This window comes from Zea mays, chromosome 10 (genome assembly GCF_902167145.1).
Source record: "Zea mays cultivar B73 chromosome 10, Zm-B73-REFERENCE-NAM-5.0, whole genome shotgun sequence".
Lineage (NCBI taxonomy): Eukaryota > Viridiplantae > Streptophyta > Magnoliopsida > Poales > Poaceae > Zea > Zea mays.
Genome location: NC_050105.1, coordinates 145,899,152 through 145,916,864, shown reverse-complemented (window position 1 = coordinate 145,916,864; position 17,713 = coordinate 145,899,152). Strand labels below are relative to the sequence as shown.

The following is a 17,713-nucleotide window of genomic DNA, read 5'->3' as shown; positions in this document are numbered from 1 at the left end:
AGGAAGACCTTCGAATGGATTATCCTTAAAAAATCCATTTGAAGGTCGGGGGCTACACCCATTGGGTGCACCTCCGGTGCACCCCATGGATTATCATTCCAAACCAAGATAGTGCTGACTTCTAAGGCGTGGGACAAGATTAAAAAGACCAATCCTCAACCAAGATGCAGGAGTGCAAATGGAGATAGTTCCTGGGAAAGACCTTTGAGTGGATTATCTTCTAAAATCTACTCAAAGGTCGGGGGCTACACCCATTGGGTGCACCTCCGGTGCACCCAATAAAGTCCAGAATCTTATAATCCAAAATGCCGACCTCAAAGGCACAAGCACAAAACTAAACGTTTGTCGAACGAGTGATCAGAGCAAGAGAAGACAGCAGGAAATCATTTTTTGGACCTTGGATCTTTGAGTTGATTACCTCTAAATCAACCCAAAGATCGGGGGCTTGTGGGGGATAGATATCCCCTGGGTCCACTAAAGAAGTAAAAGGCCTCACGAAAGGCCCAAGGGCCCAATAATTCGTAAGGTCATTCTTTCGTGGGCCTAGGGAAAGACAACCAACAAAGAAGAGAAGACGTGAGACTGAATTAGTGCAGACCCGGACGGCCCACAACGTCGAATGAATGAATCGCAACAGAGACCCGACTTTCCCGCGCTGGAGCCCCCATGCAACGGAGCCATGCGAGGATAAGTCGGCGAGGGTTACGTAGGGATAAACTCAAGAGGTTCACTATCTTTTAGCTACTTGTTGTTATCATATCATATGTACTGCCCCACGGTCGAGTATATAAGGCCTAGGGGGCACCCCTTCAGAACGATCGACCCTGTTTTACTTAGCCACCCATGTAAGCTCTCTGCGCCCTCTATCCAGAGAGCCCTCTTGTAACAACACTCACATACTCACCAGGACGTAGGGTATTACGCACTTCTAAGCGGCCCGAACCTGTAAATCTTGTCCATTGTCCCTCGTGCGATCGGCACGAACCATTTTGCTACAGTCGTCGATACCGTCCTACTCCTAAAAACACCTTGAGGGGCAACCCCGGGTGTGCGGTCGGACCCAAAACACCGACAGCACGGCCCAAAAATTGTTTGGGCTTTCTTGGCCGAACCCGTTTGGCACGAAGCACGATAGGCTTGGGCCGGGCCGGCCCGGCACGGCCCAAAAATTGTTTGGGCTTTCTTGGCCCGAACCCGTTTGGCACGAAGCACGATAGGCTTGGGCCGGGCCGGCCCGGCACGGCCCAATTCCCAGCACTATTCTTCACAACTGATTATGAAATAGGACGGTTTTCCATCTAAAGGAAAACAAGAACAAGATCATCCCGTCGTCCTACGTAATTCTTAGATCAAACACGCGCGATACAGAAAATTAAAGGGGAACTGAGCAGCTACATTCAAACTTCAAACCACCCGCAGTTATTTTGGCCTCTTGCGACGACGTGACGCGATCGACCAGAGTACAGGAAGATCCAAAGCACACACGGAGGATCGGTCAGCATCACATCAATTGTGCAGGATCCCAATGGCCTTGCCGTACTCCACCATGTTCTCATAGATGTGCTCCAGCGTCTTGTACTTGAACTCGAACCCTTCCTTGATCAGCTTGGTGGACGGCCGGAGCGCGATCGGCTTCTCAAGGAGATCTCCGCCGGAGCTGCAACATGATCATCACAAGCAGGGCCAAGTACTCATCAGCCATCACCGCTCATATGGGGCCTGTTTGTTTCGGCTTCTGACAGCTTCTGGCCACCAAAAGCTACTGCGGACTGCCAAACGCTCAGCTTTTCAGTCAGCTTCTATAAAATTCATTGGGGGCAAAACCATCCAAAATCAACATAAACACATAATCGGTTGAGTCGTTGTAATAGTAGGAATCCGTCACTTTCTAGATCCTGAGCCCTATGAACAACTTTATTTTCCTCCACACGTAATCGTAATGATACTCAGATTCTTCCCACAGCCAGATTCTCCCCACAGCCAGATTTTCAGAAAAGCTGGTCAGAAAAAGCTGAACCAAACAGATCCATGGTTTCATGGATTCATGGCATGCAAGCAAACAACTAAAATCCGGAGCTAGCTCGGAACGGAGGAGCTTCTTCTTGTTCATGGATCCTTACAGGTTGGTGTTGACGTCGTACTGCGGGTACTTGTCTGCCAGGAAACGGGCCATCTCGACGATGGTGGTGTCGACGCCGTTGCAGATGTACCTCCCGTCGGCGGCCTCCTCGGCGGCGAAGATCTCGGCGCGGCAGACGTCCTCGACGTGCACCAGCGGCACGGAGCCGGAGGCCCGCTCGATGCCCCGGAGCACCTTGAGCTCCGCCTCGTCGCCGGAGAGCAGGGAGAGGATGGCGGGGACGGTGGTGTAGACCTGCCTGTCGGGCGCCTCGCCCACGGTGACGGAGGGGCACAGGGTCACCAGGCTGACGCCCTCGACCGCCGCGAACTCCGCCGCCGCCTTCTCCATGAGCACCTTCGACACCGGGTACGCCTGCGATGATGCGGCAAAACCGCAAAAGCATGCGTACGTACGTCAGTACGTGCATGGTCTCGCTCGTCAGCGCTCCAGTTCAGAGGAGAAGAGAAAGAGGCCGGCGCCGAGAGCGCGCGTTCGCCGTACCCAGAGGCCAGTCCTTTTGGCGGTGAGGTAGTCGATGTCGGACAAGGACTCCTCGTCCAGCACGTGCCCGTGCCCGTCGTTTTCCAGCGGCTTGCTGGAGACGGCGGCCGTCGACGAGGTCAGGACCACGCGCTTCACCGTGCCGGACTTGACGCACGACCTCATCACGTTCAGAGTGCCTTGGACGCCGAGCTCCATCAGCTCTTTCTGCATGTGCGCGCGTGCCACCACCACCACCGTCACAACTCACAAGTCACAACTCGAATAGCTCGTTCGTGCACCGTACGTATATATATAGGTAGCTTGTGTATTAGTACGTACCTCAGGGTTCTTGGACGTGTAGTTGACCGGCGCGGCGAGCAGGAAGGCGTAGTCGCATCCGGCGACGGCCTCGTCGTAGCTGCCTTCCTCGGCGAGGTCGGCGCGGTAGACCTCCAAGGGGCCCAGGCCCAGCTTCTCCAGGTCCTCCAGGTGGGAGTTGCTCTCCTTGTCCTCGGGGTGCCTCACCGTCGTCTTCACGGCGTAGCCCTTCTCCAGCAGCATCTTGATGAGCAACGACGCGATGTAGCCGTTCCCTCCGGTCACGCACGCCGTCTTCTTCCTCTCCTCACCTGCCGCCGCCGCCATACCGATCGATCGACGAGGGCAAGAAGAAGAGAAGCTTGCTAGCTAGCTAGGATAAATCGCTGCTAGCTGGCCCTAGCTAGCTCTGATGGGTTGTCCCGACACTGATGGATTGGCGACAAGTGAACAGGTGGTAGTTTGAGCCTTTGAGGTTGCTGTGGCTGTGGCTCCATGAGTGCTGAATGGAATGTTTATATGCACGAGCACGACGAACGAAACCCGTGCTGCATGCGGCTACGCTCGGTCTCGCAAAAGCTAAGGGCGTGTTCGGCTGGCTACAAGCCGACACTGTTGCAGCTGTTTGGATTGCTGCAGCTGCAATCCATAGAGAGAAAAATAGTGTAGAAGCCGCAGCCGCAGCCGGATTGCAGCCGCAGCAAGCCGCAGCGAACAAGCCGTAAAGCCAACGTGCCTGTCTGCCTGGCGCTTGGCCTGTCATGCCGGTCGGCAGCGGCAGCCGGCAGGTAGATGTAGACGACACACGGGCACAGTGATCGAGAGGCTCGAAACAACAGCCGTTTCGATCCTGGCCGACCATGAGAAACACGCCCTCCAGGATCCCCCCCCCACAGCGTCAAACAACAATGATGCAGTCAGAATCGCAGATCGATCGAACCGCCTTTAGCTAAAGACGCTTGGATTGGTGGTCGATGAATGATGATCATGAACCACAACAGCTCCACGTACGAGCTTAATGATCGCATGCGGAGTATATTTAGGGGTGTTTGAATTTTTTTTTACTAATTTTGTCACTCTATTTATTACATTTTAGGACCTAAATTGCTAAATGCGGAATATTTAAAAAAATAGTAACTAAAATATAATAAAATAGAGGAACTAAGAAATTCATCTAGTATACTCCATGACAGCTGTAGCGACGCTAAGAAATAAGAATGTGATGACCTGGATATGTAAAAAATAGTCTTTTGTCTGCTGGTAGGTGTTCCGGGACAAGTTTTTTTCCAAACGACGTGGACAACCGGGAACAATATATGCTGTCGAGTGTCGTCGTCTCTCTCTCCGGCCCGTGCCTGCATGCGAATATATATATGTGTGTGCTGACGACAGACGTAGCTGCTGGATGAAAGGCCCACATTAGCTACAATAGATAGAGATGGCAGCGATCAACTCAGACAAAACTATATTCATTGTTATCCTGGCAAGGAATCGCGATAGAAATCAGATGATTGGTTCTCCAGAGATTTTTTATTATTATTTTATAGCACCAAATATAATAGTTATTAGTTGCCATGCATCTCTGCGATTAAATGGACCGTTATTCAAACACGATCCAAACTCAGATTAGGTGAATGTAAATTGCGAGGTATATAGTGCAGGATCATACAATGTGAGATCAGGATTCAGGGACAATGAGAAGAGGTAATGGACTATTGATGACTAAAAAATGGATCGGCCCAAACCACTGTCCAGCCCGACACGTTCGAAAGTGGACTGTATCGTGTATGTGTTGTTTTCTCGGCCCCACAGCGCTAGTCCAACCCGCCCCAATTTTAAAATTTTAAAATTATAGTGCGAGTTCAAACAGGAGGTCTATCGTCGCCAGCCACCGCTGCAATAGTCCACGACACTACTAGCGAGAGGTCACACTAAATGAACGGAATAAACTCTCTCATGTTTTCGTCCTATTTCTATATATTTTTTATAATTATGAAAACAGTCAGATTAAATATAAAAAATTGAACAGGTCAGAACGGGGCTTTACCCGTTTTGAACCCTACTCATGTCATATGCCGCATGCGGAGAGATGGTCAACGCAATTCTCAAGCCTAACAAGTCGGACATGAAGACTAGCATGATTGGGCCGTCGTGAGTTCCTTAACTGGAGCAGTTGGGCCTTATTTTTTGTAGGATAAAATTACATGAGGTATTTGGGTTCGTGAGATTAGGTCCAGATTGTAGTGGCCCATAGACCCTGATCCACTCCTACATAGAGCCAACAACTCTAACTATAAACAAATAATTTTTTTTATAATGGAACAAAAGAGTCCAGCCTTTACCTCCTAGGAGGCTATGGCCAATAAGGCAACGGCTGCTATGCAAGCAGTCCTTCTGTTCAATCGTGCAATCAAATCATATGATCCATTAGATCATGATCCAACCGTAGGTCACATTTAACACTTAAACTCTTTCACCATCAACTCAATAATCTTTATAAAAAAACCCCTAACAAACCATGGTTGTATCTGTGGTTGGATCGTAATCTAATGGATCAGATGATTTGCTTACACGCTTGCATAAGGACTACTTGCATAACAGTCGTTACCAACAAGGAAACCTAGCAAACACTACAACACCAAACTGGAGGACCAGACCTCCACAACAAACTTAATAGCAAACTAGGATACAGTCAAGAAATACTAGCATGAAATTCTGTTTGAGAACTTCCAACCAAAATGACCAAAAAAATGCATGCCCACCGTTTCCACTTTACTGCAAGCGCTCCTAATGGCTTCAACATCGTCTTCATTTCTTTGGAGTTGAGCCTAGAACCTTAGCCAGTGGGTTCCCCTGAATAGTACCTATAAATAAGTAAACATATGTGCATTATCAAAAACTAAGTCGTTCCTACTTAACCATATAGTCCAACAAAGAGTAGAGACACATGTGATAATAAGGCGCTTAGTTTTTTTCATCAAAACCAACCAGCCAATTTTCATACATGACTAATTGAACTAGGCGGTGGTAAACAAAACAGATAGATAACAATGTCCACATATGATGAGCAAAATGACAGTTAATAAAGAGATGTTGAATAATTTCATCCGAGCTACAAAAAACACATCTCTTACTTCCCTGCCAATTGTGTTTAACCAAATTGTCTTTAATTTAGTTAAAATCACACCTTTTATAAGGTACCACAAAAAAAATTTAAACTTCAAGGGCAGCTTAAGCTTCCATATAAATTTGTTATTGAAAATAATACCATTGTTAATAAGGCCCTTATACATAGATCGAACAGTGAAGACCCTAGATGCCGTCAAGGTCCACTTGAATTTAACCTTTTCACTGGTTAAAGAGATGTGAGCCAACCGACTTACTAAATTATATCATAAGGGCCCGTTCGGTTGACAGGGAATGGAATACCGGAACTATTCCTACCCAGATTGTTTCTCTAATTTGTATAAGTTTTGATCAAGAAGAACAATTCTTGGTGCATTCCTATGGAAACGAACGGACCTAAGGCTTAATTATTCTTCACTACTATAGCTCTACGGAAGGAAATGTTCAGGGAGACAGATCTTAACACATTTGCCATCGTATTGCTCTTTTTCCTTGCAATCTGGTAAAGGGTAGGACATTGACACATAAGGGGGCTGATTCCCTAACCACCTGTCTTGTTCATCGCTAAAGAGAAACTCTAGCATCACATCCTTCTCTGCATAAAAACATTGTGTGTAACTGCCATGTATTTGAAACAGTCTATAATCTGATATTTCTCTAAATTCCATTAAACATAAAAAATAACTTAAAACGTCTCTATAAATTGGTTTATTGAAAAATTAGGTGGTTATTGTGCGTAACCATTTTGCATTAAAAAAGGTATAAAGTGAGCCACATGTTTACACACATGTCACATCATAAATGGTTTTGAACGGACAAACCATGACACAAGAGGCGTGTAATGGGTTCTAGATTTTACACTACAAACTAAGAAAAAACGCTTCATAATCACAATCTCTATCAGGAGACAACTGGCCAACCATAACTACAACAAGGCAACTTTACATTGTCTATTGCACTGCATTATTGGACAGAGACGCGCCTTGCAACTTTGAGCTCTCTGGCCTGCCCCCGTTCCAGCAAGATCTGTACTCCGTATCCATCATCTCCTTGCTTAGTGGGCACTCAAAGTGTTGCTCAAACAAATGATGATTCATCGATAGTGGCTGAGGCGACAGCTCTCCAAGTTTCGTCTGTTCGCTCGTGGTGGAAATTCCGCTGAGCGAGCGAGTGAATCCTCCTCTTCCTAGCCCCGGCGTGAGGAGCGCCGGCGATGTCGACCGGCGGCAGGAAGATGAGGACGGCGTGCGTGACCGGAGGAAACGGGTATATCGCCTCGGCGCTCATCAAGGTGCTGCTGGAGAAGGGCTACGCCGTCAAGACGACGGTCAGGAACCCTGGTTTGGTTCTTTGAACTTCCCCTCTTTTTCATGGACGGAGGATATCCCATTCCCATCTTTATTAGCGAAGACAACAAACTAAAGACGTTCAAGACTCTGAATGCCTATATGATCATCTCTGAATTCCAGATGACATGGAGAAGAACTCCCACCTCAAGGACCTGCAGGCGCTCGGGTCCTTGGAGGTCTTCCGCGCCGACCTGGACGAAGACGGCAGCTTCGACGACGCCGTCGCCGGCTGCGACTACGCCTTCCTGGTCGCCGCTCCGGTGAACCTCCACACGAAGAATCCCGAGGTGCACAGACGCCACAGCCCACAGATGCTCCAATTGCACTTCTCGTTTGTCTTGTAGTTGCTGAAGGCATCTTCGTACTGTTCATCCCTTGCTCCTTTTTTCCCAACTTTTTAGAACTCTCATAGTAAGCTTCACTGTCGACCTCTCTGTTCCTTGTGAGGACGGGACACGGGAGGGAGGGACTCCCTGCTCTCCAGGGCCCCCTAGGGCCAAAGATGGAATTCTCAAAGCCTCGCTGTTGATGGCAGGAAGAAATGATCGAGCCGGCCGTCAGGGGAACTCTGAACGTGATGGGGTCGTGCGTGAAGGCGCGCACGGTGAGGCGCGTGGTCCTGACCTCGTCGGCGGCCGCGGTCACCACCAGGCCGCAGCTACAAGGCGACGGGCACGTGCTGGACGAGGAGTCATGGTCCGACGTCGAGTACCTCAGAGCCCACAAGCCTGCAGGCCCCTGGGTACGTTACGGCGCACGTCGGCCGCCCCCCTTGCACTTCTGCATGACTGCATGTGCTACCCCTCTTGTCACGTTGGAACGACGACGGTGCTGGACGGTTGTGCTGTGTGCTTGCAGGGGTACCCGGTGTCCAAGGTGCTCCTGGAGAAGGAGGCGAGCAGGTTCGCGGAGGAGCACGGCATCGGCCTCGTCACCGTCTGCCCCGGCCTCACCGTGGGCGCCGCGCCGGCCCCGACCGCCCGCACCAGCGTCCCCAACTGCCTCTCTCTTCTATCCGGTGAGGCTCTGGCTCGCTCCGGCTCAACTCAGGGCGCCAGACACGGACTGGAGGACTGGCGGCGTGGATGAATCATGCATGCATGTCGTTAATTAGTTGGTTGTCATCCTGCGCCATTTTTCAGGCGACGAAGCCGCGTTCGCCGTGCTGGACGCCATCGAGAGCGCCACCGGGTGCCTGCCGCTGGTCCACGTCGACGACGTCTGCCGCGCCGAGCTGTTCGCCGCCGAGGAGGGCGCGGCCGCGGGGAGGTACGTCTGCTGCGGCCTCAACACGACCGTCGCCGAGCTCGCGCGTTTCCTGGCGGACAAGTACCCGCAGTACGGCGTCAAAACGAACCTGCTGTAAGTAAGGGATCGGCTTCATGTATAGTTCTGCTGCCGATGATGATCCACTGATACCGTTTTCCTGCACATTTATTTGCATGCAGCTCCGGCGAGCGGCTTGAGAAGCCGAGAGTGTGCCTGTCGTCGGCGAAGCTGGTGAAGGAAGGTTTCGAGTTCAGGTACAGGACGCTGGATGACATATACGACGACATGGTCGAGTACGGCAAGGACCTGGGAATCCTGCCCGACTTGTGATGCTGCTTGCTTCCTCTGCTCTCGGCCGGCGATCAGGACTGGACTTTAAACCGTCCGGCAAAATAAGCCCGTCTATTTATGCTGCTACTGTGCCGAACCATAATTGGACCTTCAAAAAATGTCAAGAAAATTTGTCTATGTTATGCATTTTTGTCTACTCAGAACCGTTTGTCTGACTAGTAAATATGGAATCGAATCCTGTATTAGCAAGCGTGACAAATATGCATCAACTGTTGCAAGCTGTTGTTAGCAGAAGCAGAGAAGAGAGGTTTCGTGGGCAAGAAGAAGAAGAAGATAGCGGGGGAAGCGGGGATTGGTATTGTGATTTCTCATCATTCTCTGTCCAAAGCGTTCTGCTTATTACATATTTGTACCTCTCACTACTGCCTCAACCATTCCGGCCCACATACACGCACATTGGGCTTGCGAACACGTCTTGCCACTCGCGGCCCATTCACAGCCGGCGTCTTCTCCACAGCGCCTTCATCAGCCACCGGCGTCGCCTTCTACATCGCGTCTTCTTCAGCCGCACCTTCCACTGGAGAGCCCGTGGGTGGAGTCCTGACATTCCCCCCTTGTAAAGAACCTGCTTGTCCCCAAGCAGGCGCGCAAGGAAAGGCTTGCCGTAGAGCAGTAGCATCCTCCCAAGTTGCCAGAGATGCCGGCAAACCGGACCACTGAACCAGCACTTGAGGTTGACCATCAGATGCCAGGCGACGTCGCAACACACGCTGGGGAACCTGAAAACTGTCCAAGGAATCAGGTAACTGAGCAATGGAAGTAGCCTCCGGCACCGCGCGCTTCAGCTGGGAAACGTGAAAGACAGGATGAATAGTGGATGACGCCGGCAGTTCCAATTTGTAGGCCACAGGTCCCACTGTTGACAACACCTTGAAGGGCCCAAAGAAACGGAAGGCCAACTTCTGGTTAGCGCGATGAGCGAGCGAAGACTGCACATAAGGTTGAAGGCGGACATAGACCATATCACCAATTTGAAAGGAACGCTCGGACCTCTTCTTATCAGCCTGCATCTTCATGCGAAGTTGGGCACGAGCCAAATGTTGTTTGACTAAATCCATCATGACTTTCTTCTCCTCTATCCATTCCTGCAGGGAGGGAATCGGACAGACAGCAGAAGACTCAACTCCAAAGTGACGAGGAGCATAGCCATACAAGACCTCAAAGGGAGAAAAACCCAAGGCTGAGTGCCAACTGGAATTATACCAAAACTCAGCTAAATAGAGCCAATCCACCCATTTGCTGGGGCAAGCATTCACAAAGCACCTCAAATATGTTTCCATGCACTGATTCACACGTTCAGTCTGCCCATCGGATTGTGGATGATACGTAGAACTCATGTTGAGAGAAACCCCTGCCAAAGAAAAGAGTGTCTTCCACAGCTGACTGGTGAAAATACGATCCCTGTCAGATATAATGGCAGTAGGCAAACCATGCAACTTGTAAATGTTCTGCATGAAGACATGAGCAACTGAAGCTGCTGTGAATGGATGTCGTAAGGGAATAAAGTGGCTAAACTTGGAAAATTTATCCACCACCACTAAGACACAATTCTTGCCATGAGAAAGAGGAAGTCCTTCCACAAAATCAAGGCTCACTGTTCGCCAGGCGCCGTCAGGTATAGCCAAAGGCTGAAGCAGTCCTGGGTACCTGCTCCTGTCGGGCTTGGCCTGTAAACAAGTAGAGCATGCCGAAACAAAGTCTTGTACACTCTTCTTGAGACCTGACCATGCAAATAATTGCTTGATGCGCTTGTAAGTGACTGGAATACCAGAATGACCACCGAGAGGAGAGCTATGCATAGCAGCCAAAATGGAACGCTGAAGAGAATCATTCTGGCCAACCCATAGCCGGCCTTTAAAACGAAGCAGACCATCAGAGAGGGAAAAATTAGGAACAACAGTGTTGTCAACAGCCAGCTTGGTGAGAATGTCCTTGGATTTTGGATCACTCAAATATCCATCCTGTAACGCTTGACACCATTGTGGAGTTGATACTGAAACAGCATACAAGGAAACCAGTGGGTGAGCTCTTCTGGACAACGCATCAGCGACACCATTTTCAGGACCCTGCTTGTACACAATACGGTATTGCAAACCCATCAGCTTAGTGAAGACTTTTTGTTGCCAGGGAGTGTTCAAACGCTGTTCATTGAGATGCACCAGACTTTTTTGATCAGTGAAGATAGTAAATTCTCCTTGTAACAAATAGGATCTCCACTGTTCCACGGCTACCAAAATAGCCAAATATTCCTTTTCATATGTCGAGAGACCCTGTGTCTTGATTCCCAAAGGTTTGCTAATAAACGCCAATGGGTGACCGTCCTGAAGTAACACAGCCCCTACACCTGTCTGGCAAGCGTCTGTTTCAATACAGAAGGGCTTAGAAAAATCAGGCAAACTTAACACTGGAGCTGAACTAAGCAGCTTTTTGAGTGTTGAAAATGCCAGCTCATGATCAGATGTCCATATATATAATGTCCCTTTTTTGAGTAAGTCGGTCAAGGGCTTGGCAATGACTGCAAAATGGCGCACAAATCTCCTATAGTAACCCGCAAGACCGAGAAAACTCCTTAATTCCTTAACATTAGTTGGACTCGGCCAGTGCAAAATGGTGTCAACCTTGGAAGGGTCAGTGGCCACCCCTTTCTCACTAATAATATGCCCCAAGTAGGATATGGATCGAGCTGCAAAGGTACATTTGGAACGTTTGACAAACCATGAGTCTTTTTTTAACAGAGAAAAGACTTGTTCTAAATGTGTCAGGTGCTCCTCGAATGTGGAACTGAACACCAAAATGTCATCAAAGAAGACAATAACACATTTCCGCAGGAGAGGACGCAATGTGGTGTTCATAGCACCCTGAAATGTAGCAGGGGCGCCAGATAATCCAAAAGCCATGACCAGAAATTCAAACTGTCCATGATGAGTCTGAAATGCTGTTTTATATTCCTCACCAGCTTTCAGCCGCACCTGATGATATCCTAATAACAAGTCTAACGTGGAGAACCAACTGGCGCCAGACAATTCATCAATGAGCTGCTCAAAAATAGGTATAGGAAACCTAGTTTTGACTGTCAAGGCATTTAAGTAGCGATAATCCATGCAAAAACGAAATGATCCATCCTTTTTGCGAACCAACAACACTGGAGAGGAAAATGAAGATGAGCTGGGCTGTATTATACCTTTCTGTAACATGTCGGCCACTTGAGCCTCAATCTCGTCTTTTAGAGCAGGAGGATAACGGTAGGGGCGAACACACACAGGTCGGGCTCCAGCAACCAAGGGAATAGAGTGATCACACTGCCGGACAGGAGGTAATGAATCTGGCACAGAGAACAATTGCGAGTAGGTGTCGAGCAGGGAGGCAACTGCAGGATGCACCACAGTTTCCTGTGACGGTTTAACCACTGCTACATGAAGGAACAGATCATCCGGTATACCTTGTCCGCTGCCTTGCAAAAGCACTGGAGTCCCCTGGAACTGAATGATCATCCATTTATCTTTCCAATCCACTCTCATCGGGCTAAATTTCTCCAGCCAGTCCATTCCAAGAATTAAATCATAGGAAGGCAGAGACAACACCTTGAGATCTTGAATAAAAGTGCACTGTTGAATTGTACATTCAGCTTGAGGTAAGACAGCCATACACTGTAACACATTACCATCAGCAACCTTAACCTGAACATTTGTAGGCACCAACTGAAGAGAACCAATTTTGTCCACCATGTGCTGGCTCAGAAATGAATGGGTACTGCCAGAGTCTACCAAAATATGGAGAGGATACTGATGCATTGACCCCATAAATTGTAAGGCTCTCTTAGTTGTCTGTCCAGACAAGGGTGCAGGTGAAAGAGCCAAAAATATTTGTTCATTACCCAACACATCCGCTGCAATTTCTTGTGCATCTGAGTCTGCCACCTGGAATAATTCAAAGACTTCTTGCATGGCATGAAGTTGAACTGTTGTAGCACATGTATGACCCTTAGACCACTTCTCAGCACAGCTGTCACACAGCCCTTTAGCACGCCTATACGCTCGGAGAGCCTTGAACTTGTCATCAGTGGAGGGAACATGTGTGTTGGAAGGTTTGCTTAGTCCTTGCGGCTCTTGGCTTGTCTGGCCCGAATGAGACTGAACAGCCATAGAAGGGCCTCGGTATCCCGGTTTGGACCAGAAACCAGGATCACGCTTCTGGAACTCGCGACGATGCCCCGGATCCGTCACTTCCTCCTGCAAAAGGGCCAAACAACAAGCAGTATCCAGGTCGCCAGGGCGTTGCAGAAGAACAACAGCACGTAGATCAGGCCTTAGCCCTTCGACAAAACGTGTAGTGAAGTACAGTGGGTCAGCTGTGTGTTGATATGCTGATAATTGGTCCACCAGAGTAGAAAAATTCTCAATATACTCTGAAACTACACCAGTTTGCCTAATACGAAACAGCTGACGCAAGAGCGACTGGTATTGATCACGACCGTAACGACCATGAAGAAGGGTGCAAAACAGCGGCCAACTAATATGATGATACTGATGCTCTAAGGACTGAAACCAGCAAGCAACAGACGGTGTCAAATGCATAGTAGCGATTTTGACCCATGCCTCAGGTTCAACAGAATACATGTCGAAGTATTTTTCACAACGCGAAATCCAAAGTCGCGGATTATCGCCATCAAACATGTGAAAAGGCAGTTGAGGCATTCTGCTGGCTGCACGCGGACCAGCTTCCAGAAAACGCTGACGGGCTAAGCACTCATCATATAAGGAACCATGGAAACGAGGTGGGGAGGAAGGGGAAGGTCCCGTACCCTTGACCGGGCCAGGGAGGAGGATCGGGTCCGATCCAAAACCCTGATCCCGGTGGAAGTGATCGTCGCGGTGGCCGATCTGGCCGATTGGTTTGGTGAAGCCGAGATTGCTGCTCGCGAAATCCGGCTTAGAGAGAAGTCCAGGTTGCAGCGGCGCCTGCTCGAGGACGGATCAGTCAACTTGTTTGCCGAGCTTGCGCAATTCCAACTTCAGATCGTCCATGGCGGCATCGACCTTAGGCCGCCACTGGTCGAGATCGGCCGTCGCCGACTCCAGAGCGCCCAATCGTCCTTCCTTGCGACGATCAGCCTCCGTGAACTGATTCTCGAGCGCAGCAAACTTCTTCGTCATCTCATCAAGGATGAGCTTCGTGTTGGCATCCATTGTTTGGCGAAGTTGCTGCGAGCGAGTGTTGTAATGGTGAGCAACAGACTGCGCCAGAGCGACGACTCCCGGGACCGACGAATCTGATACCAGAATGTTAGCAGAAGCAGAGAAGAGAGGTTTCGTGGGCAAGAAGAAGAAGAAGATAGCGGGGGAAGCGGGGATTGGTATTGTGATTTCTCATCATTCTCTGTCCAAAGCGTTCTGCTTATTACATATTTGTACATCTCACTACTGCCTCAACCATTCCGGCCCACATACACGCACATTGGGCTTGCGAACACGTCTTGCCACTCGCGGCCCATTCACAGCCGGCGTCTTCTCCACAGCGCCTTCATCAGCCACCGGCGTCGCCTTCTGCATCGCGTCTTCTTCAGCCGCACCTTCCACTGGAGAGCCCGTGGGTGGAGTCCTGACAGCTGTTCATCACGATTCCATATCACACCAAACGTGCTTGGCCGTCTCGATTCTGAAACCGCAGATGACATGGCGAAGACGTCCCACTCCCACCTCAGACGCTCGCCCTCCTGGAGCCTGGAGGCCTTCCGCGCCGACCTCGACGATCCTCTCAGTCGGACATGGAATCTGACCTCCACGTCGTTCAGCAGCAATAGTAAAATGTAGGGGGAGGGGGGTTCAAAAGTGCTTTTCAGCTCAATTTTGAGCTAGTTTAGAAACTCAAGCTTCCATCGGAAATTTTGTGGGGGTTCTAAAGGAAATGAACTAATTTCTACCTCAATCCCCTACAATACCAAAGAAAATTTAAGTTTCTAAACTAGCCTTTAGTCTAGAACTCTCACACTGTTTTTTCCAATGAAAAATATCTCCATAAATTATTTAATTACTTTCCAAGACTCGTATATGTCCGATAACATATATGCTGCCCTCGTACTTAATTAAGCTCGGGCATCTATGTATCAGTAGGGCAGAATCCCTAACGACTTGCCGTACTCAACCACATTGTCGTAGATCTCGTCCAGCGTGTTGTGCCTGTACTCAAACCCTTCCCGGACGAGCTTCTCCGACGACACCCTCACCCTCGGCTTCTCGAGTAGCTGCTGTTCATCGCCGTCGCTGCAAATCAAGTGTCAAAGGGAAAAAAACGCGCGAACATGAAATCCAGTGTCAAAAAACCCAGAGCTGCGAACATGAAATCCACAATGACGCCGGCCGTCGCCGACGCCGTCGCTTACAGGTTTGTTTTCACGCCGTACTGCGGGTACTTGTGTGCCAGGAAACGCGCGAGCTCGAGGACGGTCGTGTTGAGGCCGCAGCAGATGTACCTCCCGTCGGCCGCCGCCGCCTCCGCCAGGAACAGCTCGGCGCGGCAGAGGTCGTCGACGTGGACCAGCTGCACCGCGCCGGAGGTCTTCTCGATGCCCTTGAGCACGGCGAGCCCTCGCTCGTCGCCTGGAGATCAGCGATCGGTCGATCATCATCCACACGACACGAACTCAAACTTTTTTTCTTTTTACAATACAAAGCGGCCGGAGAATCAGCTTCTTCGTTGGCGCCTGCGGGATCTCTGGCTGCTGCTGGCTCACTCACCGGACAGCATGGAGAGGCTGTCGATGATGCTCGTGCGGACCTTGGGCGCCGGCGCCGCGCCCACGGTGATGACGGGGCAGACGGTGACCAGGCTGATGCCGTGCTCGCCCGCGAACCTGCACGCCTCCTTCTCGAGGAGCACCTTCGACACGCAGTACCCCTGCGAGTGCGAGCGAGCAGTCCAGGTCACCATCAAACTGGTGTACGGTGCTGTCCTAGCAGTGGCCGACACGAAGGAAAAGACGTAGAGCGAGAATATATGGGAGCAGAGTCGATCATCGGACGCCGGACCCAGGTTGGTGGCCTGTTGGCTCTGAGGTACTCGACGTCGGACCAGGACTCCTCGTCCAGCACGTGCCCGTCGCCTCGCAGTTGCAGCAGGTCCGGCCTGATGTAGACTCCGGCCACCGACGAGGTCAGGATCACGCGCCGCACCGTCCCGGCCTTCGCGCACGACCGCATCGCGTTCAGCGTGCCTCGGACGGACGGCTCGATCTGCTCTTTCTGCCATCGGGACATCCACCGCCAAGCAAGCTAAAAAAAATCAGTTCTTTATTTCTGAAACCACCCACCCAATCGACGACGGAGCAGCACCTCTGGATCCTGTGCCGAGAGGTTCACCGGGGCGGCGACGAGGAAGGCGTAGTCGCAGCCGGCGACGGCGTCGTCGAAGCTGCCCTCCTCGTCCATGTCGGCGCGGAGAACCGTCAGCGGCCCGAGCTGCTGCAGGCCCTTGAGGTGGGAGTTCTTGTCCATGTCGTCTGGGAGGGATTCAGAATCAGAACGGAACCAAATCGTGGTCAGCCGGGGCGATGCCGTGGTGGGTGGGATTCACAATCACAACCACCGTCTCTACCTCCAACAGCGACAGTAAAGTAAAGGCACATGCGCGCCTAGGCCTGGCTGAAGTAGCAAAGTGTAGGATTTCTATGGCGCTGCTGAACCATCAACCATCTCATCAGAAATCTAATCGTTCACAATCTTGTGCTATTATTATGCGTTCCGGAGTTCAAAAGACGCCGTTTCCTGATCCTGCGCAGCTGCAACGCCGGCCGGAACAGCAGCAGCAACCACCACAAACACTGAACCGGCCCGAAAGAAAAGAGGGGAGGAGGAGAAGGAGAATCGAACCGGGGTTCCTGACCGTCGTCTTGACGGCGTATCCGTCCTCCAGCAGCATCTTGATGAGCGCGGAGCCGATGTACCCGTTCCCTCCGGTCACGCACGCCGTCTTCTTCCTCTTGTCGCCCGCGGACGACGACATCGTCGCCGGCGGCCACCAACGCAACGCACCGTCGTCCAGTTGTGTGTTGAAATTAGTTTCCTGGGACTAGATTAGTTTGGGAGGACAGGGCAGATAACTCATAACTTTGGCCAGCCTGAACCACTGGGTGTTTGGTGTGACAAGAGACTGGCGGTGACCTCAGCTCCCTCAGCCACCCGACGCATTTGACAACGGTGCGCGCCTTTCATCACTTCTCAACAACAGGTACAGCCATGGATTGAACGGTCGAACCCATCTTGCACGTCGTCGTTCCAGAATAAGTTAACTGCTTATCGCTGACTTTAACATTGTTTACAGCCAAAATATGACCGGGGAGCTGAAGACGGCGCAAGAAAATCCACACATAAGGATTTAAAATAGGCTGTTATTAGAATTCCTAACAAAAACAGGTTTGTTTGGTTTGGGGTGACTAAAGTTTAGTGACTAAAGTTTATTTACTTTTAGTTCCTAAATAAGTAAATTTAGTGAATAATGTTGGGTGATTAAACTTAAGTTCTTAGGTGACTAAAAAGGACTAAAGTAAGATTTTTATCTCATTTACCCTCTCATGTTTCTTAGTGCAGCAGATATGCACTAATTAATAGAATTAATGCACTCATTATTGGTATCAATTAATGCTAGCTCCTCTAAGAAAACAACTCTCTCCTCGTTTTTAGGCAAAAAAAAACTCTAGTAA

At 50.1% G+C, this 17,713-nt stretch overlaps 3 protein-coding genes across 10 annotated transcripts; 1 reads left to right on the top strand and 2 right to left on the bottom strand.

Annotated features, from left to right (window-relative positions):
* Nucleotides 1–1,401: 1,401 nt before the first annotated feature.
* LOC100191338 (Anthocyanidin reductase) lies at nt 1,402–3,398 on the bottom strand. Of its 2 annotated transcripts, NM_001351828.1 has the most exons (4): nt 2,945–3,398; nt 2,624–2,830; nt 2,121–2,494; nt 1,402–1,657 (listed from the first exon to the last, which is right to left on the bottom strand). In NM_001351828.1, the coding sequence occupies exons 1-4, from the start codon at nt 3,248–3,250 to the stop codon at nt 1,507–1,509; spliced, it is 1,038 nt and encodes a 345-aa protein (NP_001338757.1). In that variant the 5' UTR covers nt 3,251–3,398; the 3' UTR covers nt 1,402–1,506. The 2 variants fall into 2 exon arrangements, with proteins under 2 accessions (NP_001338757.1, NP_001130244.1); NM_001136772.1 differs by lacking the exon at nt 1,402–1,657 and having other exon boundaries at nt 1,836–2,494.
* Nucleotides 3,399–6,783: 3,385 nt separating this feature from the next.
* LOC100282500 (leucoanthocyanidin reductase) lies at nt 6,784–9,309 on the top strand. The gene is made up of 6 exons (NM_001155409.2): nt 6,784–7,389; nt 7,519–7,685; nt 7,934–8,140; nt 8,257–8,416; nt 8,541–8,760; nt 8,847–9,309. Exons 1-6 carry the CDS (start codon nt 7,263–7,265, stop codon nt 8,995–8,997), a joined length of 1,032 nt encoding a protein of 343 aa, NP_001148881.2. The 5' UTR covers nt 6,784–7,262; the 3' UTR covers nt 8,998–9,309.
* Nucleotides 9,310–14,837: 5,528 nt separating this feature from the next.
* Nucleotides 14,838–17,266, bottom strand: LOC100280098 (uncharacterized). 7 transcript variants are annotated; one of them, XM_023301130.2, is made up of 7 exons: nt 16,884–17,266; nt 16,609–16,690; nt 16,347–16,513; nt 16,044–16,286; nt 15,753–15,912; nt 15,398–15,614; nt 14,838–15,278 (listed from the first exon to the last, which is right to left on the bottom strand). In XM_023301130.2, exons 2-7 carry the CDS (start codon nt 16,637–16,639, stop codon nt 15,122–15,124), a joined length of 975 nt encoding a protein of 324 aa, XP_023156898.1. In that variant the 5' UTR covers nt 16,640–16,690; nt 16,884–17,266; the 3' UTR covers nt 14,838–15,121. The 7 variants fall into 7 exon arrangements, with proteins under 7 accessions (XP_023156898.1, XP_023156900.1, XP_023156899.1 ...); XM_023301132.2 differs by having other exon boundaries at nt 16,044–16,256; XM_023301131.2 differs by having other exon boundaries at nt 16,609–16,687; nt 16,884–16,936.
* Between the last annotated feature and the right edge of the window lie 447 nt (nt 17,267–17,713).

Excerpts from the sequence above, each read along its gene's own strand:
- LOC100191338 (NM_001351828.1), bottom strand. The coding sequence starts at position 3,250 with ATGGCGGCGGCGGCAGGTGAGGAGAGGAAGAAGACGGCGTGCGTGACC. Across the intron at positions 2,831-2,944 it reads ACACGTCCAAGAACCCTGAG|AAAGAGCTGATGGAGCTCGG; the intron begins GTACGTACTAAT and ends GCGCACATGCAG. Across the intron at positions 2,495-2,623 it reads CCAAAAGGACTGGCCTCTGG|GCGTACCCGGTGTCGAAGGT; the intron begins GTACGGCGAACG and ends GCATCATCGCAG.
- LOC100282500 (NM_001155409.2), top strand. The coding sequence starts at position 7,263 with ATGTCGACCGGCGGCAGGAAGATGAGGACGGCGTGCGTGACCGGAGGA. Across the intron at positions 7,390-7,518 it reads GACGACGGTCAGGAACCCTG|ATGACATGGAGAAGAACTCC; the intron begins GTTTGGTTCTTT and ends TCTGAATTCCAG. Across the intron at positions 8,761-8,846 it reads GGCGTCAAAACGAACCTGCT|CTCCGGCGAGCGGCTTGAGA; the intron begins GTAAGTAAGGGA and ends ATTTGCATGCAG.
- LOC100280098 (XM_023301129.2), bottom strand. The coding sequence starts at position 17,016 with ATGTCGTCGTCCGCGGGCGACAAGAGGAAGAAGACGGCGTGCGTGACC. Across the intron at positions 16,287-16,346 it reads TCTCGGCACAGGATCCAGAG|CTTGCTTGGCGGTGGATGTC; the intron begins GTGCTGCTCCGT and ends GATTTTTTTTAG. Across the intron at positions 15,913-16,043 it reads CCAACAGGCCACCAACCTGG|GGGTACTGCGTGTCGAAGGT; the intron begins GTCCGGCGTCCG and ends TCGCACTCGCAG.